This window comes from Syngnathoides biaculeatus, chromosome 6 (assembly GCF_019802595.1).
Source record: "Syngnathoides biaculeatus isolate LvHL_M chromosome 6, ASM1980259v1, whole genome shotgun sequence".
Classification (NCBI taxonomy): domain Eukaryota; kingdom Metazoa; phylum Chordata; class Actinopteri; order Syngnathiformes; family Syngnathidae; genus Syngnathoides; species Syngnathoides biaculeatus.
The window spans coordinates 3,453,001-3,478,211 of NC_084645.1; the positions used below are offsets into that span (position 1 = coordinate 3,453,001).

General features: G+C 41.5%; 1 protein-coding gene across 17 annotated transcripts in view; it reads left to right on the forward strand.

The window, feature by feature from the left end:
* The window catches only part of sntb2 (syntrophin, beta 2), a 120,884-nt gene that overhangs the window by 73,265 nt on the left and 22,408 nt on the right, over nt 1–25,211 (forward strand). For 8 of the 17 annotated variants that reach the window (XR_009795555.1, XM_061823852.1, XM_061823846.1 and 5 more), the window contains 3 exons: nt 6,169–6,383; nt 14,700–14,780; nt 19,897–20,087. Coding sequence is in view for 11 of the 17 variants with exons in the window: in XM_061823852.1 (XP_061679836.1) it covers nt 6,169–6,383; nt 14,700–14,780; nt 19,897–20,087 (487 nt within the window). In the remaining 6 variants the exon portion in view is untranslated. Of the gene's footprint in view, nt 1–314; nt 450–6,168; nt 6,384–14,699; nt 14,781–19,896; nt 20,088–25,211 lie in introns of those variants that run through there. The other 9 variants (XR_009795556.1, XR_009795558.1, XR_009795557.1 and 6 more) reach the window with 6 other exon arrangements.

Below are 25,211 nucleotides of genomic sequence, written 5' to 3' on the forward strand. Positions count from 1 at the left end.
GCAGCAAGTAACTGCAATCCTTTTTTCTTTATTGCCAAAAACCATCTTCACAGTTTTTTTGTGGTTTAGTTGAAGAAAATGTCTCATTCAGTTATCTCCTTTAGACAGTGACACAACACCTCAATTGAACTGTCGTCATCTGGGAACACTGGTAAATATAATTGAGTGGTATCTGAATAGCTATGATACTCAAAATTACATTTTTGATAAATTTGAGCCAAGGGTAGAACTGACTCTAAATGGACCCCATAGGTCATTGCCATTAGTTGGGATTGAGAACTTCCAATGGTTACAAAGTTGCTTCTTTCCTCCAGGTACGACCTGACCCTTTGAAGGACCGTTCCATTTAACCCTACCCACATTTCCAACCTGTTTAGCAGGATTTTATGATCTCCCCTATCAAAAGCCGCACTATGATCCAACAAGACCAAAATTGACACCTTTCCTCAGTGAGTATTCAACCTTATATCATTTAGCACTTTGATAAGAACATATTCTGTACTGTGATGAGTTTGGAAAATTTATTTAAATTTGAGAAAAAGGTCAACTAAATTAAACAAATTGCTGAGTTGACAAGCCAAAAGAAAGTTGCAGAGTTGATAAAAAAAAAAAACTTTATCAACAATCTTTGCTATGAAAGAGAGATTGGAGATGAATCTATAGCTTGTTAACATGGAATCGTCCAGTGCTCTGCTTTTTTTTTTTTTTTGGTGGAGGTGAAATGCGTATCAGATCGAGTGATGAGGCTGAAATTTGAAATTAACGCTGTTATGTATAATATGATAAGTGGCCATGCCCCACAGGTAGGATATGACCTAGAGGTAAAAGAGGAATTCTGGAAGGAACTAGATGAAGTAGTTCTGAGCATCCAGACAGAGAGAGATGTGATTGATGCAGATTGTAATGTACATGTTGGTGAAGGAAACAGGGTCAATGAAGAAGTGATGGGTAAGTACGGCATCCAGGAAAGGAACTTTGAGGGACAGATGGTGGTGGACTTTGCAAAAAGGATGGAAATGGCAGGAGTGAACATTTTTTTTTCCCAGAAGAGGCAGGAACATACAGTGACCTACAAGAGCGGAGGTAGAAGCACACAGGTGGATTATATTTTGTGCAGACGATGTAATCTGAAGGAGGTTACTGACTGGTAGGGGAGAGTGTAGCTCAACAGCATAGGATGGTGGGTAGGAAGATTAAGAAGACAAAGGTAGAGCAGAGAACCATGTGCTGGAAGCTGAGAAAGGAAGAATTATGTGTGGCCTTTTGGAAAGAGGTGAGATAGGCTCTCGGTGGACAGGAGGAGCTCCCGGAAGACTGGACTACTACAGCCAAGGTAACCAGAGAGGCAGGCGGGAGAGTAGTTAGTGTGTCTTCTGGTAGGAAAGGGGATAAGGAGACTTGTTGGTGGAACCCCAAAATACAGGAAGTCATACAGGGAAAGAGATTAGTGAAGAAGTGAAACACTGAGAGGACTGAGGAGAGGTGAAATTCATACATTGAGATGCCACGTTGCGCCAAGGTAGCGGTGGCAAAAGCTAAACGAGGCATATGACGACATGTACACCAGACTAGACACAAAAGAAGGAAAAATAGGATCTCTACAGGTTGGCCAGACAGGGGGCTAGAGATAGGATGTGCAGCAGGTCAGGGTGATTAAGGGTAGAGATGGAAATGTGTTGACTGGTGCCAGTAGTGAACTAAATAGATGGAAAGAATACTTTGATAAGTAGATGAATGAAGAAAATGAGAGAGAAGAGTAGAAGAGGCAAGTGTGAAGGACCAGGAAGTGGCAATGATTAGTAAGGGGGAAGTTAGAAAGGCACAAAAGAGGATGAAAAATGGAAAGGCAGTTGGTCCTCATAACATACCTGTGGAGGTATGGAAGCAACTTGGAGAGGTAGCTGTGGAGTTTTTGACCCACTTATTCAACCGATATTCAACAGATACTAGCGGGTGAAAAGATGCCTGAAGAATGGAGGAAAAGTGTGCTAGTTCCCATTTTTAAGAACATTGGCGATTTGTAGAGCTGTGGGAACTAAAGAGGAATAAAGTTGATGAGCCACACAATTATGGGAAAGAGTAGTGGCGGATAGAGTCAGGACAGAAGTAAGTATCTGTGAGCAACAGTATGGTTTCATGCCTAGACGGAGTACGACGGATGCATTATTTGCCCTGAGGATGCTCATGGAAAAGTACAGAGGTCAGAAGGAGCTCTTTTTGGATCTACAGAAAGCGGATGACAGAGTACCAAAAGAGGAACTGTGGTACTGCATGTATAAGTCTGGTGTGGCAGAGAAATATGTTCGAATATTGCAGGACATGTATGAGGGCAGCAGAACAATGGTGAGGTGTGCCGTAGGTGAGACAGAAGAATTTAACGTGGAGGTGGGACTGCATCAGGGATCACCTATGAGCCCCTTCCTGTTTGCGGTGGTAACGCATAAGCTGACAGATGAGGTTAGACTGGAATCCACCTGGACCAAAATGTTTGCAGATGCTATTGTGATTTGCAGTGAAAGCAGGGAGTAGTTGGCGGAACGATTTGAAAGATGGAGGCATGTACTGGAAAGGAAAGGAATGAAGGTTAGCCTAAGTAAAAAAGAATATATGTGTGGGATTCAGAGAGGGTGAGAGGGAAGAGTGAGGCTCCAGGCAGAAGAGATAGTGAGGGTGGATGACTTCAAATACCTGGAGTTAACAATTCAGAGGAATGGTGAGTGTGGTAAGGAAGTGAAGAAATGCAGGATGAAACACCTGGCGAAAGGTGTCTGGTGTGTTATGTGACAGAAGAATCTCTGCTAGATTGAAGGGCAAAGTTTATAAAACAGTGGTGAGGCCGGCCATGATGTATGGATTAGATACAGTGGTACTGAATGAGAACAGGAAGCAGAACTAAAGGTGGGAGAAATGAAGTTCTCTCGAGGGTGAGCAGGTTGAATAGGATTAAAAATGAGCTCATTAGAGGGACAGAGAGCAGATTTGGATGGTTTGGACATGTCCAGAGGCAAGAGAGTGAGTATATTGGTAGAGGGGTGCTGAGGATGGAGCTGCCAGGCAAAAGAGTGAGAGAAAGACTTGAAGAGAAGGTTGATGGATGTTTTGAGGGAAGACATGAGGGCAGTTGGTGTTAGAGAGGAAGATGCAGGAGATCATCTTAGATGGAAAAAGATGACACGTTATGGCGACCCTTAACGGGACAAGCTGAAAGGAAAAGAAGATGATGAAAACTTGTACGTCTTTTTTTAGGGATGTCTGGATTGATATTGCAGCCTTAGGTTTTTGCCAGTCCGATCAGATATTGATTGTAATGATGTACATACCTTTTTTTAATTTTGTACTATGGAAAGATAGATGAGGCTTGATCAAGTGACTTTATTCAGAGAACAATAATCAGCAACAGTAGGTATGAGCAAAAAGTGACCCATTTTTGGAGACCATGAACCATTTTATAATATATATATATATATATATATATATATATATATATATATATATATATATATACACCCTGAACTGGTTGCGAGCCAATCGCAGGGCACATGGAGACAAACAGCCACATTCACAATAACAATCGCAATTTAGAATGTCAAATAAATGCATGTTTTTCAGATGTGCGAGGAAACAGGAGTACCCAGGCAAAACCCACAGAGGCACGGGGAAAAGATTGCAAACTCCACACAGGCGGGTCCGGGATTGAACCCGCGACCTCAGAACTGTGAAGTCAACACTTTACCAGCTGAACCACTGGGCCATCTAAGTATTATAGTACAATAAATTAATTTAGTAATTAATTTGAACTCCCTGTGTGGAGTTTGCATCTTCTCCCTGTGCCTGCGTGGGTTTTCTCCGGGCACTCCGGTTTCCTCCCACAGCCCAAAAACATGCAACATTAATTGGACACTCTAAATTGCACCAAGGTGTGATTGTGAGTGTGACTGTCTGTCTCCATGTGCACTGCAATTGGCTGGCAACCAGTTCAGGGTCTACCCTGGCTCTTGCCCGTTGAGAGCTGAGATATGCTCCAGCACTCCGAGACCCTCGTGAGGATAAGCGGCAAAGAAAATGGATGGATGGAATTAATTTTAATTATAATTTTTTATTAGTTATTTGTGTGTGTGTGTGCGTGTGCGTGTGTGTGTGTGTGTGTGTGTGTGTGTGTGTGTGTGTGTGTGTGTGTGTATTGTCCTCCAACCTTAATTTCATTTAGAAATTCCTGAAAAAATAACTTGAATAAAACTAATATTAACAAAAAGCGACAATTCAAATTGCAACAATCACTGCTTAACTCAAATATAAACATATGGAACCATTGAAAATATTAAATAAAAAACAAGTTAGAAAACAACCTACAAATTATACTTTTAAACTACAAAATAATTAATCAATTCATCAAATCAAAATTATTCAAAATAAAGTTCAATTCAGATTTTTTTTTTTTTTTTTTACTGTTAGTGTATGGTGGGAACAGTCTGAGAAACACGGGGTTTCAGCTCCCTCCAAAGATTTTCTATTAGGTTTCGGTCTGGAGACACACCAGAACAGTGCAGTCGTCCTGTCCCATGTGAAGAAAAACACCCTAAAGCATGATGCTACCACCCCCATGCTTCACAGTAGGGATGGTGTTCTTTGGATGGAACTCATCATTCGTCTTCCTTCAAACACGGTTAGTGGATTTATGACCAAAAAGTTAAATTTTGGTTTCATTTGACCACAAAACATTCTCCCATGACTCCTCTGTATCATCCACATGGTCATTGTCAAACTTAAGACGAGCCTCGACATGTACTGGTTTAAGCAGGGGAACCTTCCGTGCCATGCATGATTTCAAACCATGACGTCTTAGTGGATGACCAAGAGTCACCTTGGAAACGGTGGTCCCAGCTCTTTTCAGGTCACTGACCAAGTCCTGTTGTGTAGTCCTGGGGTGATTCCTCACCTTTGTAAGGATCATTGAGACCCCACGAGGTGATATCTTGCATGGGGTTCCACTCAATCCGTCATGTTTAGCTTCTTCCATTTTTGATTGATTGCTCCAACTGTGCACCTTTTTTCACCAAGCTACTTGGCAATTTCTCCATAGCCCTTTCCAGCCTTGTGGAGTTGTACAGTTTTGTCTCTGGTGTCTTTGGACAACTCTTTGGTCTTAGCCATGTTGCAAGTTTGAGTCTTACTGATTGTATGGAGTGGACAGGTGTCTTTATTGAGCTAGTAACCTCACACAGGTGCATCTGATTCCGGATAATACATGGAGTGAAGGTGGACTTTTAAAGGCAGACTACCAGGTCTTTGAAGGTCAGAATTCTCGCGGACAGCAAGGTGTTCAAATACTTCTTTGCAGAAGTATCACATAAATATATGGTTAAAAAAATCATACATTGTGATTTTTGGATTTTTCTTTTTAGGTTATCTTGCTCACAGTGGACATGCACCCACGATGAAAATTTCAGACCCCTCCATGATTTCTAAGTGGGAGAACTTGCAATATAGCAGGGTGTTCAAAAACTCATTTTCCTCACTGTAATATTGTAACAACTCATTTTTGACAAAACTGAAAGAATGTTGTTATACTCCCATTTTGTGTTCATACATTTGTGTAATTCATTATTTGCAGATATAAGTGCTGCAAGTTCAATGCTAATTTTCATTTGCTTGTAAAGTTTTTTTTCATTCATTTTGCGTTAAATTGTGGTTTCCAGCTTTAAGCAATTACCGTTCACTCTTATTCCTTGAAACAATATTAGCAATTTAGCGAACTGTGGTTGTGATCTTCATGTCGTCCGCGTTCTGCTGGAGAGAAGTTGAAGTCAGCAATCTTTTTGACCGGGACGTTGGCTGTGATTGTGTTTGAGGTTGATCTATTCAAGGTTGTCATGGGTGCTCACCCAGTAGAGATAGGTTGCTGAGTAGAGACAGGACAACCATACACACTAAGACCCATATCAAATAAATTTTTCAATTTGACTAACATAATGTGCATGTTTTTTCACAAAAAAGGAATAAAAAGCACCAGAGCCCACATGGAATAAAACCCATAATTTTCTTGCAGTAGGATGGCTCCATTGTTGTGCATCAGGAATCCTTCATTTATCTCAACAGTATCACTGAACAGTCATACTATTTTCTTGTACAGTACAGTAATTGTGTTATATGTCTAAAAATAAATGACAGGTCCATACTTCCATCTAGACTGGTGCATTCTGGTAGTGCCCGTGGCTCTCCTGCCCAGAGTTCTGACCTGCTGTTTGGCACTCGGACCGGGACACGGCAGGGCATCGAATCACACATCTTTCGTGTGGAGACCCACTGGGATCTCTCTTCATGGACAAGGGCCCTTGTCCAAGGTGCACATGCCGCTGCCGAAATCATCAAAGAAGTCTCAATTGGTGAGTGTGAATCTTTGTTTGTAAAATAAATCCCAGCTGAGAACTTTCCCACATTCAAACAATTGCCGGTTCAAACTTAGAATAGGAAAATCTGTGCAAGGTTTATTGAAAAACATTTGCATGATCATATTCTATACTTGTGATTATCAAAGAACAACTACAGTAATTTAAGACACTTTTAAAAGACAGTACTTATTCTTGAATTACATTAGTTTGAATATTAGATATTGAGAAAACGATCAAAGCCGATTTTCTGCATCTTCCTCTCGAACAACCACTTCCCTCATGTCTTCCCTCACAACAGCCATCAACTTTCTCTGGTTTTCCCTCGCGCCGTTGCCTGGTGGCTCCATTCTCAGCACCCTTCTACTAATATACGCTCTCTCTCCGATCTCTGGACATGTTCAAACCATTGAAGTCTGGGTTCTCGAACCTTGTCTCCAAAACATCCAACTTTGGTTATCCCTCTAATCCTGTCCAACCTGCTCACTTCTCGAGAGAACCTCAACATCTTCATTTCTGTCACCTCCAGCTCAGCTTTCTGTTGTCTTTTTAGTGCCATTGTATCTAATCAGTACATCATGGCTGGCGTCACAACTGTTTTATAAACTCTACCCTTCATCCTAGCAGACACTTTTCTGTCACAGAACACACCAGACACCTCCCGCCAGCAGTTCCAACCTGCTTGGAACCATTTCTTCACTTCCTTGCCACACTCACCATTGCTCTGGATTGTTGATCTCAAGTATTTGAAGTCGTCAACCCTTGCCATCTCTTCTCCTTGGAGCCTCACTCTTTCCCATCCACCCCTTTCATTCAGCTTCTTAGCTTCCACCAAATGGTTCTCTGCTCTCCCTTTTTCTTCTTAATCTGACTCGTTACCACATGAGCTTCAATGATGCGTAGCCAATTTTATCCATAAAGCTGATCTGTTTATTTTTTATTTTTGCTACATTGGTCCACATCTCACGCTGGGAATGTCGCCTTGTATCAATGTGCATCACGTAATATCGTACATACTGTAAGATGATCTGGCTTTTTTTTTTTTACTTCAGCTAATCTTCATTCCTCTCCTTTCCATTACATGCGTCCATCTTTCTAATTGCTCCCCCACCTGCTCCCCGCTTTCACTGCAGATCAGTCATCTGCAAACATCATGGTCCAAGGGGATTCCAGTCTAACCTCATTTGTCAGCCTATCCATTTACGCAGCAAACAGGAAGGGTCTCAGAGCAAATCCCTGATGCAGTAGCACCTCCAACTTAAATTCTTTTGTCGTACCTCACCACTGTTCTGCTGCCCTCATACATGTCCTGTACCTATTCTAACATTTCTCAGCCACACCAGACTTACGCATGCAGTACCAAACTTGCTCTCTTGGTACTCTGTCGTAGGCTTTCACTTTATCCACAAAGACACAATGTAGCCCCTTCTGACATTCTCTGTACTCTTGCAATAGCATCCTCAAGGCAAATAATGGATCTGTGGTACTTTTTCTCGGTATGAAACTACAGTGGTATCTTGATTTTTGAACATCTTGGTTTTCATACAAATCGGTTTTCGAACAAAAATTTCTAGATTTTTTTTTTGCTTTGGTTTTCGAACACCCCGACCAGCTGACCCATTTGTTAATTGTGCTTTTGAACGCACCCCTGAAAAAAAACAGAAAAGACGTAACACACGCGACCGCTCCTCTGCTTGTGGACGTTTTCCAGTACTGTAGTGACTTTCTTTCTTCAAATTGAGCAACATTAACCCCCGATCATGGCTCCAAACACAAGTGGAACTGCTGGTGCTGAAAAAAGGACAGTGGTGCGTAAAACTGTCGACTTCAAGAAGGATTTGATAGCTGAGCACGAATCTGGTGTGGGTGTTTCTGAGTTATCGAAGAAGTATGGCATAGAGAAAACGACGATCAGCACCATTCTGAAACACAAGGATGGCCTCAAAGCAAGTGATGTTGCTAAAGGAGCAACCGTGTTGACCAAGCTGAGGCCACAGATCTTGGAGGAAGTCGAAAAGTTGCTTCTTATTTTCTTGAATGAGCAGCAGTTAGCTGGTGATAGTGTTGGCGAGGAAGGGAGGAGATGTCATCTGATGAGGCTGAAGGCAGGAAGGATGTCTCAGGTGCCGATATTAAAGCTATCTGCACAAAATGGAACAACGTCCATAATTTTGTAGAACGTCATCACCTGAATAAAGCTGAATGTTTAAGACCACTGCAAAATTGTAATGATGTTATGAGGCACTTCAGAAAAGTGCTTAAAAGATGGCAGAAACAAATATTAGATTCGTTCTTTGTGAAAAAGGAACAAGTCACCCCCACCAAAGACATTTGGAACAGTTGTTTTGCATTGCTTTTTTTCTTTTGTTCCATTAACCCTACCTCTGGTTGCAAGTTATTTTTTTTTTCCTTACGTACTTTCTGTGCAAATAAATAACAATTTGTCCCCCCCCCTCATTAATGCTTGTTTAAAGTTATTCTGCACTTTTCTTGATTAAAAAAAGGTTTACAAGGCTGGGGGCTGAGTTGCTACAGATACGGCAGTACACTCACAGCCTAGCATACTCTACTAGGCTAAAGCATACATTTTAAGCAAAAAATAAATATATTTCTTAAATTATTTAATTATATAAAGTATTTAAACTATACATGTATTTCTACTATGCAGCTCATTGTCAGGAAAAGCTAAAAAAAATGGCTTAAAAAACATTTTTTTAGTCTTGGAATGAATTATTTAATTTTCCATTCATTGTAACGGGAAAATGTTTTGGTTTTCAACCAGCCTTCTGGAACGGATTATTTTCGAGAACCAAGGCACTACTGTATAATGTTGCTCGCAGATACTTACTTCCGGTCCTGAGTCGAGCCTCCACTACTCTTTCCCATAACTTCATTGTGTGGCTCATCAACTAATCCTCTGTAGTTCCCACAGCTCTGCAAATCGCCTGTGTTCTTAAAAATGGGAACTAGCACACTTTCCTCCATTCTTCAGGCATCTTCTCACCAACTCCACAGCAACTTCTCCAAATTGCTTCCATACCTTCACAGGGATGTCATCACGACGAACTGGTTTTCCATTTTTCATCCTCTTTAGTGGATTTCTAACTTCCCCCTTACTGATCATTGCTACTTCTGGTTCATCACACTTGCCTCTTCTATTCTTCCTTCACTCTCATTTTCTTCGGTCATGAACTCCACAAAGTATCCCATCTACTTAGCACACTACTGGCACCAGTCAACATATTTCCATCTCTATCCCTAATCACCCTCACCTGCTGCACATCCTTCTCATCTCTATCCCTCTGTCTGGCCAACCTGGAGAGATCCTTTTTCTTCTTCTTTCGTGTCCAACATGGTGTACATGTCGTTATAATCCACTTGTTTACCCTTCGCTACTTTTCCTTTGGTCTGTGTTGCATCTCAATGTATTCCTTTCACCTCTCCTCAGTCCTCTCAGTGTCCCACTTCTTCGCTAACCTCTTTCCTTGTATGAGTTCTTGTCTTTTGGGGTTCCACCACCAAGTTTCCCTCTCCCCTTTCCTACCAGAATACACACTAAGTACTCTCCTGTCTGTCTCTCTGATTACCTTGGGTGTAGTAGTCCAGTCTTCTGGGAGCTCTTCCTGTCCATCGAAAGTCTGTCTCACCTCTTTCCAAAAGGTTGAAGAACATTCTTCTTTCTTAGTTTCCACTACATGGTTCTCCGCTCTACCGTTGTCTTCTTAATCTTCCTCGTTACCACCAGAGTCATCCTACACGCCCCCATTTTATGCTGTTGAGCTACACTCTCCCCTACCACAACCTTACAGTCATTAACCTTCAGAATACATTGTCTGGACAAAATGTAAACCACCTGCGTGCTTCCACCTCCGTTCTTGTAGGTCACCCTATTTTCCTGCCTCTTCTAGAAAAAGGTGTTCACGACTTCCATTTCCATCCTTTTTACAAAGTCCACCACCATTTGTCCCTCAAAGTTCCTTTCGTGAATGCCATACTTACCCATCACTTCTTCATTGCCCTTGTTTCCTTGACCAACATGCCCATTAAAATCTGTGTCTGGGATGCTCAGAACTACAGTAATCCCTTGTTTTTCGCTGGAACCTGAACCACCTCCGAAAAGTGAAAAAACATTCAGTACTGGGGGATGTATGTTTATGTGGGTACCAAAACATTTCAAATATGAGTATATGTACTTTGTATATTTGAGACAGAGGTATTTAGTTAAATATTTAATTATAAAACCTTATAAATATAGTATATGCAATATTGTACATTTTTAACGTAAATGTAAATTATTTAACACTATTATATTACTGAATGGTTACTGTTGATCACTCGGAGACTTCTGCTGGAGGTGCTGTTCAGGTACCAGAATGTTTAATCAAGAGTACAGCATTCATACATTGCATAATTGAGACAAAAATTACAATAGTACAATTGTCTAGTTAAACAATAACAATAAAACACTTGCATTTTTGTTGCAATATAGAAAGTCACAAAGCAAACGTGTGAAGTCTTCTCTGCATGTCACCTTGTATCAATGTGCATCACGTAATATCACACATACTGTAAGACAATCTAGTTTTTTGGGGGGTCTGCGATGCACTGAAGCCGTAATAAGTGAAGCATGAAGTAGAGAGGGGTTACTGTACTTCATCTAGTTCCTTCACGAATTTCTCTTTCAACTCTGGGTTACAGCCGACTTGTCAGGCATAGCCGCAAATCACATTATACATAACAACCTCAATTTCAAGTTTCAGCCTCATCATTCAATCTGATACTCTTTTCATCTCCAAGACATTCTTAGCTAGCTCTTCCTTTAAAATAATCCCTACTCCATTTCTTTCCAATCAACTGCATGACAAAACAATTTAAATCCTGCCCTAAACTTCTACCCTTGCTACCTTTCCACCTGGTCTCTTGGATGCACAATATATTAACCTTTCTCCTAATCATCATGTCAACCAACTCCTGAAGGTTTCCAGTCATAGTCCCAACATTCAAAGTCCTTACACTCAGTTGTAGGCTCTGTGTATTCCTCTTCTTCTGGCGATGAATCCGCTTTCCTCCTCTTCTTTGTCTTCAACCCACAGTAGCTGAATTTCCACCGACCCCCTGCAGACTAACGATGCCGGGAGTGTGCGTTGTTAACGCAGCCGACAACCGATCCTGTATGGGATTCTTTAGATGAACGTTCATATTTGTTTGGCAAAGTTTTAAGACGGACGGCCTTCCTGATGCAACCCTCCACATTTATCCGAGCTTGGGACCAATTTCCAGATTGCACTGGGTTGTGACCCATTAGGCACTACTACACAGCTGATGCGCTCAAACACGCAAAACGGCTCATTCTCATTTATTTCAACCACTTGTATCCACAATTTTGTTCTGTCCTCCACAACCAACCATTCGTGATAGTAGGAACATAGCTCCACCAGTGTTTTGCCTTTTGGCTCTGGTCCTTCTCCACCATGCCAAACTGATGCAGAGGCTGCACCAATAATAAAAACCTCCGTTCGCATCCGATGACATAATCCTTCTGTCAGATCTTAACAAAAGATCCGCGTTATATCGGTGGTGTCCGTGAACTTGTCCGATAGCAGCAGGATGAATCAAAACATTCGTCCACATGCGACAATGTAATCCTCTAATCCTAACAAACGATACGCATCATATCGCCAGTCGCCGCAGCTACAGTGAAGAAAATAAGTATTTGAACACCCTGCTATATTGCAAGGTCTCCCACTTACAAATCATGGAGGAGTCTGAAATTTTCATCCTGGGTGCATGTTCACTGTGAGAGAGAGAGAATTGCCAAAGTCCTGTTGTGTAGTCCTGGGCTGATTCCTCACCTTTTTAAGCATAATTGGGACCCCACAAGGTGATATCTTGCATGGGGCTCCACTCCGATTGAGATTGACTGTCATGTTTAGCTTCTTCCATTTTCTTATGATTGGTCCAACAGTGGATCTTTTTTCACCAAGGGTTAGTTGCTTGACAATTTATCCATAGCCCTTTCCAGCTGTGTGGGGTTGTACAATTTTATATCTGGTGTCTTTGGACAGCTCTTTGGTTTGGCCAAGTAACAAGTTTGACTGATTGTATGGGGTGGACAGGTGTCTTTATGCAGCTAACAACCTCACACAGGTGCATCTGATTCAGTGGAGGTGGACTTTTAAAGGCAGACTTACAGGTCTTTGATGGTCAGAATTCTTGCTGATAGACAGGTGCTCAAATACCTATTTGCACACAAATAAATCATTTAAAAAAGCATACATATTGATTTCTGGATTTTTCTTTTTAGATTATCTCTTGTCCTGTCGATGTAGCATGCGGCCTGCTAGCAAAACTGCAGCATTGGGGATTCGTGGATGTAGCCACGTTTCCGTGAATAATTAAAAAAAAAATTAAATACTGCAGTTCCAGACGAAGCTGCTTGTGGCTAGTTGCAATTCCAATTCGTCATTTCATTTTGTGGGTGATGGATCTTGCATTGATCAGCACAAGCACAGGTTTGTGAGGTTGCTTTCTGAGCTTACCAGCCAGGCCCCCCTGACTTCCTCACTTTTGTTTTCGCTCCCTCTGCCTTCTCCGTTGCTTGCTGACAGTGGCAATCCACGGAGATCCTGGTGGTCTCGCAACATCCTCCAGAGTATTGTTTTCCTTTTGATATTCCTTTGTTATTGATTAATTGTGCTTCAGTCCCAGATCAATCAGGTCCTGGACGCTATATGTGACCGTGGCTTTGCAGAAATAATAATAAATAAGAAAAAGCACCAAGCTGGAATGCTAAGAGCTGTCATGTTCATTGGGCAGGAGGTGGGGTACACCCTGAACTGGTTGCCAGTCAATTACAGGGCATTTAGAGGATGTAAAGTGGATCAGCGAAGACTGTCAAATCCATGATTATTGCTAAACTATCTTTAAATGCAATCGCAAAACATTGAAATAAGTGATATAGTGAAACGATACACTTGTTAGATCGTTCTAGCTGGAATCACGTTTTCACATAGAGTAACCAACTGAACAACAAAATCAGATGAGACTGAACGAAATTTAAATTAATGTAATTTATTGTATATGATATGTATGTAATATATAATATAGTGGTACCTTGAGATACAAGTAACGTTAAAAACGAGTTTTCCGTGATAAGACCCGCAGCTGCAAGGATTTTTTGCTTTGTCTTGTGAACCAGGATTTGACGTATGAGCAACTGCCAGTAGATGGCGCCGCGATCGTTAAGATGCTGAAATGCACAGGATACAATGAGCTTTTCGAGCTTCACTCGGTCTTTCCACCTATGCACCTCAACCATAGCGTCTCCGTGCAGCTGTGCTAACTTTTTTGCTACACTTTATAGAATCAGTTCCTTTCTTTCCATTCTATTTCATGTTTTTATACAATATTAGTTAATTGAAAATACACTTATTTAAAGACACATAAGGGCTGGAATGTTTTAATGGCATTAACATTAATTTCAATGGGGAAATTCGCTTTGACAAAAGAGAAACTGAGGTAAGGGCTCAGTTAGGGGATGAATTAAACTCGTATTTCAAGGTACCGCTGTTTGTACAAAATAATATCATATATATGACAAAGGAGTGAAAAATGTTCTTTTGAAAAAGAAATCATCCAGTTGTTTATCTTGTTTAGAAAACACAACAAAACACCTCAGCTGAACTTTAGTCATCCTGCATAACTATTAGTCAAAATTAAAGTTCTGGAAAATCTTATCCATGGGTCGAATATATATAATAATAAAGTGCTTATATATATTAGTAGAAATGTTTTCCAGACATTTGAGGTGAACTTTAGGGTTGTGTATTATACATGGGTGCTCATTATACATGGGAAATTATGGTAATGGGTTTAGAGATATAAATATAAAATAATGCACGTCCACACAGGACGCTGCGTCTGAACCAGAAATGAATAAGTATGTCACTTTATACAGTGCCTAGTCAAAGTATTCGGCCCTCTTGAACTTTTCAACCTTTCGCCACATTTCAGGCTTCAAACATAAACATATAAGATAAATATATATATATATATATAAGATAAATATTTTTGTCAAGAATCAACAAGTGAGAAACAATCGTGAAGTGGAACGAAATTTACGAGATATTTTAACCTTTTTTAACAAATAAAAACCTGAAAAGTGGCGCGTGCAATATAATTTGGGCCCCTTGCATTAATATTTGTAGCGCCACCTTTTGTTGCAATTACAGCTCCAAGTCGCTTGGGGTATGTCTCTATCAATTTTGCACATCTAGAGACTGAAATTCTTGCCCATTCTTCCTTGCAAAACAGCTCGAGCTCAGCGAGGTTGGATGGAGAGTGTTTGTGAACAGCAGTCTTCAGCTCTGCCCACAGATTCCCAATTGGATTCAGGTCTGGACTTTGACTTCACCATTCTAACACTTGGATACATTTATTTGTGAACCATTCCATTGTAGATTTGGCTTTATGTTTTGGATCATTGTCCTGTTTGAAGACAAATCAGTCGCAGGTCTTTTGCAGACTCCAGCAGGTTTTTTTCCAGAATGGAAATGTATTTGGCTCCATTCATCTTCCCATTAATTTTAACCATCTTCCCTGTCCCTGCTGAAGAAAAGCAGGCCCAAACCATGAGGCTGCCACGACCATGTTTGACAGTGGGGATGATCTGTTCAGGGTGATGAGCTGTGTTGCTTTTACACCAAACATATCGTGTTGCATTGTGGCCAAAAAGTTCAATTTTGGTTTCATCTGACGAGAGCACCTTCTTCCACGTTTGATGTATCTCCCAGGTGGCTTGTGGTAAACTTTTTAAACAAGACTTTTTATCAATATCTTTGCGAAATAGCTTTCTTCATGCTACCCTTCCAGAAAGGCCAGATTGATGCAGCGTACGACTGATTGTTGTCCTATAGACTGACTCTCCCATCTCAACTGTAGATCTCTGCAGTTCATCCAGAGTGCTCATGGGCCTCTTGGCTGCATCTCTGATCAGTCTTCTCCTTGTTCGAGGTGAAAGTTTTGAGGGGCGGCCGGGTCTTGGCAGTTTGCAGTGGTCTGATACTCCTTCCATTTCAGTATGATTGCTTGCACAGTGCTCTGTGAGATGTTTAAAGCTTGGGAAATCTTTTTGTATCCAAATCAGTCTTTATACATCTCCACAACAGTATCTCCGACCAGCCTGGTGTGTTGCTTGGTCTTCATGATTCTCTCTACACTTTAAACAGAACCCTAGACTATTACAGAGCAGCTGTGTTTATACGGAGACATAATTGCACACTGGTGGATTCTACTTATTATCATCAGTCAACATTGGATCATTCAACAATCCTCACTGAACTTCTGGAGTGAGTTTCCTGCACTGAAAGTAAAGGGGCCGAATAATAATACGTGCCCCAGATTTCAGTTTTTTATTTGTTAAAAAAGTATAAAATATCCAATAAATTTCATTCCACTTCATGATTGTGTCCCACTTGTTGTTGATTCTTGACAAAAAATTAAAGTTTTATAGTTTTTCTTTGTGTGAAGCCTAAAAGGTCGAAAAGTTCAAGGGGGCCAAATACTTTCATAAGGCACTGTCACTTCAGAACTTGAGCAGGTTTAAAGTATCCATCCATCCATTTTCAGAGCCGCTTCTCCTCACAAGGGTCGCGGGAGTGCTGTAGCCTATCCTAGCTACAGTAAAGAAAATAAGTATTTGAACACCCTGCTATCTTGCAAGTTGTCCCACTTAGAAATCATGGAGGGGTCTGAAATTTTCATCGTAGATGCATGTCCACTGTGAGACAGATAATCTAAAAAGAAAAATCCAGAAATCACAATGCATGATTTTTTTAACAATTTGTGCGATACATCTGCAAATAAGTATTTGAACACCTATCAACTAGAATTCTGGCCCTCAAAGACCTGTTAGTACTCCTTTAAAGTCCTCCTCCACTCCATGTATTATCCTGAATCAGATGCACTTGTGTGAGGTCGTTAGTTGCATAAAGCCACCTGTCCACCCCATCCAATCAGAAAGACTCAAACTAGTAACATGCCCAAGACCAAAGAGCTGTCCAAAGACACCAGAGACAAAATTGTACAACTGCACACAGCTAGAAAAGGCTACAGAGAAATTGCCAAGCAGGTTGGTGAAAAAAGGTCCACTGTTGGATCAATCATTAGAAAATGGAAGAATCTAAACATGACTGTCAATCTGCCCCATGCAAGATATCACCTCATGGGGTCTCAAAGATCCTTAGAAAGGTGGGGAATCAGCCCAGGACTACACGATTACGTAGAAATTGCCAAGCAGCTTGGTGAAAAAAGGTCCACTCTTGGAGCAATCATTGGAAAATGGAAGAAGCTAAACATGACTGTCAATCTGCCCCATGTAAGATATCACCTCGTGGGGTCTCAATGATCCTTAGAAAGGTGAGGAATCAGCCCAGAACTACACAACAGGACTTGGTCAATGACCTGAAAAGAGCTGGGAACACAGTTTCCAAGGTGACTGTCATGGTTTGAAATCATGCATGGCACGGAAAGTTCCCCTGTTTAAACCAGCATATGTCAAGGCCCGTCTTAAGTTTGCCAATGACCATTTGGATGATACAGAGGAGTCATGGGAGAAAGTTTTGTGGTCAGATGAGACCGAAATTGAAATTTTTGATCATAATGCACTAACCATGTTTGGAGGAAGATGAATAATGAGTTCCATCCCAAGAACACCATCCCTACTGTGAAGCATGGGGGTGGTAGTGTCATGCTGTTTTTCTGTACATGGGACCGGATGACTCAACTGTATTAAGGAGAGGATGACCACGGGCATGTATTGTGAGATTTTGGGGAACAACCTCTTTCCCTAAGTCAGAGCATTGAAGTTGGGTCGTGGCTGGGTCTTTCAACATGACAATGACCCGAAGTGCACAGCCAGGAAAACCAAGAAGTGGCTTCATCAGAAGCATATCAAGGTTCTGGTGTGGCCTTGCCTGTCCTCAGACCTAAACCCAATAGAAAATATTTCCAGGGAGCTGAAACTTGTCTGATCTAGAGAAGATCTGTGTGGAGGAGTGGGCTAAAATCCTCTCTCTCACAGTGGACATGCACCTACAGTGAAAATTTCAGACCCCTCCATGATTTCTAAATGGGAGAACTTGCAATATACCAGGGTGTTCAAATACTTATTTTCTTCACTGTATCTACAGTAAGGGGGTTTTGAAGAGGACCCAGGACCAGATAAGACCATATCCATCAGCTTGAATCTTGTTTACTGTAGAATTTTGACCCATATAATTTAAATACCTCCAACATTGTATTCATTACTCACAGGTCAAGCAAAAAGAGCGACACTAACTATTTTGTCTACATATAAAAAAATTACATGGTGCCCTTAATGTTTTCACGTTGAAGTGAGAATCGGACTAATAAGGAAGTTATTGCGGCCATTTGCCAATCTTTGTTTTTTCTCCACCGTGGCACAGTGGAACAGCTTTTAAGCGTCAGCTTCACAGTTCTGAGGACTGGGGTTAGAATCCCAGCCCTGCCTGTGTGGAGTTTGCATGTTCTCCCTGTGCCTCCATGGTGTTTTCTCCGGGTACTCCGTTTCCTCCCACGTCCCAAAAACATGCATTAATTGGAGACTCTAAATTGCCCTGAGGTGTGATTGTGAGTCCAAGTATTGTCTGTCTCCATGTGGCTAGTAACCAGTTTAGGGTGTACCCTGCCACCTGCCCAATGACAGCTGGGATAGGCTCCAGCACTCCCATGACCCTCATGAGGATAAGTAGCTCAGAAAATGGATGGATGTTTTTTTCAATTAATTACTTAATTTATCCAAACCAATACACACTACATATTGGTACCCTTTGTGATTTCAAGTTTAGTCAAACTCAAAATACAAACCATTTTCAATAAAATATCGACATCACCCGCAGTCTTAGAGGGGGGATGTTCCGACATCTTTAGGCACGTCCAGACAATCTGTGGGTTAGCTGTTCTCTGTTACCATAGACACAGCATTGTTAGATTAGCCTTTTAGTAAACCCACAGTGATTTTGTGGGATTCGAAATGTTATTTGGAATAGCTGTTGTTTGGGTATTGCATGCATTTGTCGTGTGATTGTGTGTATACGACTGGCAAATAAGGAAATTTTCTCATTATCATGCGGAAATTTTCTGATTTGCCTGTCGAGTTCCTGGCTCGAGTACTCACTCTTTTATTGTGGGAAAACATTTTTTGTCCTCTATGTATTGGAGCCAAAAGGTTGCAATTTGGTTGTTTGCTTAAGACTTAAGGCTTCCATAGTTCGCTGTTTTTGTTGGGAAAATTCCACATAATGTGATTGTGAGGTTGGATTCTGGTTCTTCTTCTTGTAGTGTGTGCACTCTTTTGTCACCCATGGACGTTTGTGTCATTACCTCACCTCCAAACCCCCACCATCAAAGTCAGCCATAAACTCACAACCACTAGCAAACTACTGACGGGCGGCTAGTCTGACACCACGGCCAATCGATGGTGGTTGCTTTTGGAAAAATAAACGTCTGCCAAACCACATTATGCTTTTCTGCTGGTCTGGAAGTGCATTTCTGCTCGTTTTAACCTCATTCCGCGTGCACCGCCCTGCAGCTCCCATAGTTGCGTCACCTATCAACCGCTAGTCCACAAACTAGCCGTTATCTTTCTGCAATCACTCACGATTGTGACGAAGTGCCATTTATTTATTTATGTTCATTCAAAACGCTGAGTGCTGTGATTGTTTTCATTTATTTAAAAGCCTCTGTTTTCCTTTTTTTTTTCTAATTCCATGATTATTAATTAAAACATTTCCATTTGTTTAAACACCTTGTTAATGAACCACTAGTTTCGTTTCAATGAAGAAGTAAGCAATATTATTTTTAATAAATAGAAGAAAAGAGGCGAGTGCACTGAAATATTGGATTATGATTCCACACATTGTGGATAGTTTACTGGTTGGTTGGCTACCAAATTTAAGTAACATAAAATGCATATTATAGAGACATTAATATGATAAGAGCAAATGCATTTTGAGCCCAGGATCTTAAAAAAAGTGATTGTGAACTGTGAAACACACGTGAACTGCCGAAAAACAGCAGTTATTATTCCTTCCCCTGTGACCGCTGAATTATACTTGTCATTGAGTGCAGATCTGTGGTTATGGCTTTTCCATCATATACCTTGCCAAACTGAAATACTGTAGAACCTCTAAGTTTGAACAACTCATAGGTCAAACAAATTGGACCTTGACCAAAATAGAATGGGGGGGGGGGGGGGGCACTTGAGGCTTAAGCCAGCAAATGAGACTTTCAGTCCAATAATTTGTGGCTTCTGATTTTTTTTATCTGTTCATCCTAACCCTCCTCTCCAAATAGATGACTTTATTCACTATTGAAACAGTATATAGCAGAAACGTTGTTTTCTGTGTTACTTTTGCCAAAAGTAATGTCAGTTGAATACATTTCTACTTCCTAGTCTCCACTAACTGTGATTATTCCATGATTCCTCCAGGCTGCACATTGAATAAACAAGATGTCCGGCTGACACTGCACTATGAGAAAGGCTTTACTGTGGCCAGAGAACCAGCCAACCCAGCTAGTAGAGCTGTGCTGTTCAGATACCCCTATGAGAAACTCAAAATGTCAGCAGATGATGGCATACGCAACCTTTACCTTGATTTTGGGGGTCCTGAGGGAGAAATGGTAAGTTGTGACCAATTGTTTTTTTTATGTAATTTTTTGTGTTCATTATATTTTCTATTATGCTACCTCTACTTAGGAAAGTAATCAATTCCGGTCCGTAACTTGAATTTTCCCAAGTGAGTGAGTTTCTTTTGACTTGTCCCTTTCGGGGTCGCCACAGCGTGTCATCTCAGATGAACGCACATATGTTTGGCACAATTTTTACGCCGGATGCCCTTCCTGACGCAACCCTTCTCAGGGAGTGGAGGCCCCCAGCGGGATACGAACCCACCAACATATACCAAACCAGTGCTCTAACCACTGAGCTACGGGGCCTCACTTCCAAGTAGAAATTTATTTTACATGTAAATATAATCTGTTCAAGCATTCAGTACATCATGTAAAGAATAATATAAAATTATGTTCATTTACCTTTGCTTTTGAGCAATGATGAAAAGAGAAGGGTGAGTGACAAACAAAAGGCATCGTGGGGGGACAGAGAAGGAGGCACGCACACAACTTAATTCCAGTAAAATTAATAAATTCCACAATATATGAATTCAAAACAAACATTAACAACATTAACATTTTTCCACTTTCAACGTTTTTTGAAGTACAAATCCAAGGATGTTTGCCTTTGACGGCTTTTACTAATATTACGGAAATGTGCAAGGCAACCGTCATCGAAGTGAGAGATAGCCTGACTGGTTAACACATTTCCGGATGATTTTTTTTGATAAATTCGGAAATGTCACGGAATTTCAACACTTTTTATTCTGGCTGATAGAATAGTTGCTGCCTCCTCCTCTATCTCATAATCACTAAACTGCTCCTGCATAGCCATGTGTTGCATTGCCTCCATCGAAAGATCCTTGTGGTTCTTCTGAACCACCTCGTCAATGTCATCTCATCAGTTTATGACTAACTAAACCAAACAAGAACTTCACAAATGCTTACCAGTCTTTGTTTCAAACACAAGGCATATCCTGCTTCTTGCGTGCTCGGCACTTTCTTCATGGACAGCTATTTCGTCTGCATCCGAACATGTATGCTGTCTAACTGGCTCAAATTGATAACCTTTAATGCCTTTATAAACCTCGTATTCTTCACCGTCTTCGTGGGACCCTTCAGGATAGTGTTCATTGCTCGAAATATTGGAAAATTCGTTGTTGTTCTTACAATGTATTCCAATGCTCGCCATTGTTGTCACCAGTTCTGATGTCACGTTCCTACTCGGCTGTTTCTGCTTCATTTACGTCTTTTTCCAGCGAATCCAGCAATATTTGATAATTTTTGGTCGATAATTGAAAAATAAAATGTTTCCTTCATAACGGATTTCAGATTCAAATTCTGCATTAAAAATGTATAATATTAGCAAAAAGGTGCACGGAGGACCTTCCATACACTTTAAATATGGCTTTGACCTTTTCACAAATTATGACCTCATCACTGTGTCTCTGGCTATCTGCTTTTCTTTTATCCAAAGGAGTAACAGCCTCTCCATTTCGTCATTCAGTCATGACCTCCTCTTCGAAATCACCGAGAGGGCTTTGGAAGGAGTTGCAACTTTTAGGACATCCTTCTTCTTCAATATTGTGCAGTTGATGGAAGGGTTTCGGCCATGTTCTTTGACAATGTCAGTCAATCCCATGCCTTTTTCGTATTTCTCGACGATCTCTTGGTTTTTGTGGCCATCAATTTCTTTGGGCCCATGGTGAAAAAAGATGAATAAATTCACAAAGTTGTAGTGTACTTAGTTATTTCCAAGTGTGTACGAGCATATGAAAATGGATTCGGTGACGAAGAAACAGGAACTTCATCATGGGTAAAGATTGACGTCCCTCCGAGCCAATGTGATGCTGGAAGATGCTCTTTTGATAGTCAATGGGAGAGAAGCTCTATCGTGTCACTTTGAAGCCAAGATACAGTACAGAATGTTTTTGTTTGACTACTTTTTCCTTTGGTATCCTGAATTTCCTTTGCAACTAAAGACAAATGTTTTCCGAGTAGGCTTTTTGTAACCATAAATTTTCGTTAGTAGAGACGTTCGTAAGTAGAGGTATGACTGTATTTCCAAACCAAAAATTCACTTTGAAACTACTTATAGTTGTCTCTGTGTGAGAGCAGTGGTGTGGCTAAGGCATATTTTAGGGGCTGAAAGCCCCCTAAATGCTTCTCAAGCCACCCAGCTGAAACCAATTGTCAGCCTTCAAATAATTTTTTTTCCAAAAATGTCCCCCCACCCCAATACCCACCAATCCAATTAAATGTAGCATTAATTATATAACCAAGGACACTAGCAACAAAATAAACCTTATCATCACCACATGAAGCTACGAGGGAGCTGCTAAAGATACAGGCTAAGTTGCGAGATAAATTAATGGATCAAGCGGGAATAGCGAGATGGGAAATAAGAATACATGGGGTAGCGGAGGGATTGAAGAACAATTCCACTTCAATGATGATGTTCGTGGAGAATCTACTGAAAGAACATCTGCAGTTCCCACACACTGAGGATCTGAGGATTGAACGTGCTCACCGCACACTGGGACCAAAACCCCCGCCAGATGCACCACTGAGATCTATTGTCATGAAATCCTCAAGAGGAAATCCTGAAACAAGTGTGGCAAAAGAGAGGACTTTTACATCAAGGTAAAAAAGTGTTTGTGGACCATGATTATGCAAGATATTCAAGAAGCGACAGGAGTACGCAGAGGCGAAGAGGGTGCTTATGGAAAACAATATCCGGTTTCAAGCTAATTTCCCAGCGAGAATGAGGGTGTTTTATGAAGGAGAGACATGCTTGTACAACTCAGCAGAGGAGGCTACGAAAGACATAGTGAAGAGAGGCCTCTCCATGGCAAGATATCAACCTCTGTCGAGCGTGGCTGATAGAGTCAAAAACCTGATGTGGAGCAGACCTCAAGTTCCGAGAGGAGGATCACCGCAAACCGAGGCGCCATGGGAAGGCTTTCAAAAGAAACTGGACATCTTGAGATGGACTGACCGGTAAATGTCTTTTCTGATTTGGGGAAAAACTATGAATAGAAAATTTAATAAAAAAAATAATAATAATACAAAGTACGACTCCAAAACCCCTACAACGAGTGCAAAAATTGGATCTCGGTCTCTCTTGCCCAGACGCGGGTCACCGGGGCCCCCTTCTGGAGCTAGGCTTGGAGGTGGGGCTCGAAGGCGAGCGCATGGTGGCTGGGTCTGCACCCATGCGAATAGGCTGGGCAGAGCCCGAAAGGGCAACATGGGTCCCCCTTCTCTTGGCCTCACTACCTGTGAGAGGGGCCATATGGGTCTGGTGCGATGTGAACTGGGTGGTGCCCAAAGGCGGGGACCGTGGCGATCCGATCTCCGGCTATAGAAACTAGCTCTTGGGACATGAAATGTCAATCAAAACAAAAGTCTTTAATGTTATTATATGCAGTGCATACAACAAAGTGAGTGGTTCTCTACAATGTGCATATGTGAATAAATAGAATAAGGATAGAAGAACATCTTGGGTAAAAACAGATAAAATACATCAAGGCACAGTTAAAAATAAAATAAATAACTAAATAAATGCACAAAAGTGCAGTTGCATAATATTACATTACAGTACTGTTATGATAAGTGGTTTTGAGTTCAAGGAGTTAATGGCTCTGGGAAAAAACTGTCTTTGAATCTGGTTGTCTGTGTTTTGTGGGACCTGTACCGCCTGCCGTAGGGCAGCAGGTTAAACAGTTGATGACCAGAGTCCTTTACAATATTAGTGGCTCTGCTGTGATAGTGGAAGTTGGCAATGTCCTCTATGGAGGGCAGAGAGCAGTGCTGATCACTCCTTGCAGAGCTTTCCTGTCCGCTGCTGTGCATTCAGCATACCACACTGTGATGCAGTATGCGAGGATGCTTTCCACGGTGGTTCTGTAGAAAGCTTGCAGCAGCTTGTCTTCCAAGTTGTTCTTCCTGAGCATCGTCAGGAAGTGGAGTCACCGTTGGGCCTTTTTCACCACCCAGTTCAGGTGTCTCTGTTTGTGATGTAGACTCCCTGAAATTTGAAGGAGTGGACCCTCTCCACACACTCCCCATTCATGAACAGTGGGACCAGGTCAATGCCGCACTTCCGGAAGTCCAGGATGATTTCCTTTGTCTTTGTGGTGTTCAGTGTGAGGTGGTTTGCAGAACACTACTTTGACAATTTTCCAATCTCGTCTCTGTAGGCAGACTCATCTCCTTTTGTGATCAGCCCGATCACGGTGGTATCATCGGCAAACTTTATAATGGAGTTGCTGGGATGGGCTGGTATGCACTCAAATGTGTACAGAGAGTATAGCAGAGGACTCAGTACACAGCCTTGGGGGGACCTGATCCTGAGGGTGTCTGAGGAGAAGAGGTGTGAGCCAAGTCTGACAGACTGTGGACGGTTTGTGAGAAAGTCTTTAATCCAGCAGCAGATGGAAGAAGATCGTCCTAGGAGGGACAGTTTGTCAACCAAAATGCCTGGGATGATGGTATTAAAGGCCCAACTCAAGTCTATGAAAAGCATCCTGACGTCGTTCCCTTGGCATTCCAGGTGGCTCACTGCAGTGTGTATTGCGATAGCATCCTTGGTGGACAGGTTTCCTCTGTAGGCAAACTGGTAGGGGTCGAGTGAGGGAGGAAGTGAGCCCCTTATGTGGTGTGCAACCAGCTTCTCAAAGCACTTCATGATCACAGGTGTGAGTACAACAGCCATGTCATCATTTAGACTGTCAATGGCTGATTTTTTTTTTTTTTGGGGGGGGGGTGATTGTTGCAAATTTCAGGTAGGAGAGAATGGTTGATTGTTGCAGGGATCTGTTGAATATTTTCGTGAAAACACCTGTCATCTGAACAACACAGGCCTTCAGGACCTTCCCTGGCACACCGTCTGGGCCAGCAGCTTTCCAGGTGTTTACAGTCCTGAGTACAACTCTCACTTCATGTTCTTGAAGCGTCGGTGTGCTCTCCATCTCAAAATGGGCAAAGAAATGGTTTAGTTCCTCTGTCAGTGAGGTGTCTGTGTTTCCAGCACAGATCTTGTTCTGACTGTTGTAGTTTGTGATGTGTTGTAATCCCTCCCACATCTTTTTTGAGTTGTTTTCTGTGAAGCACTCCCCAATATTTCTTTTGTAG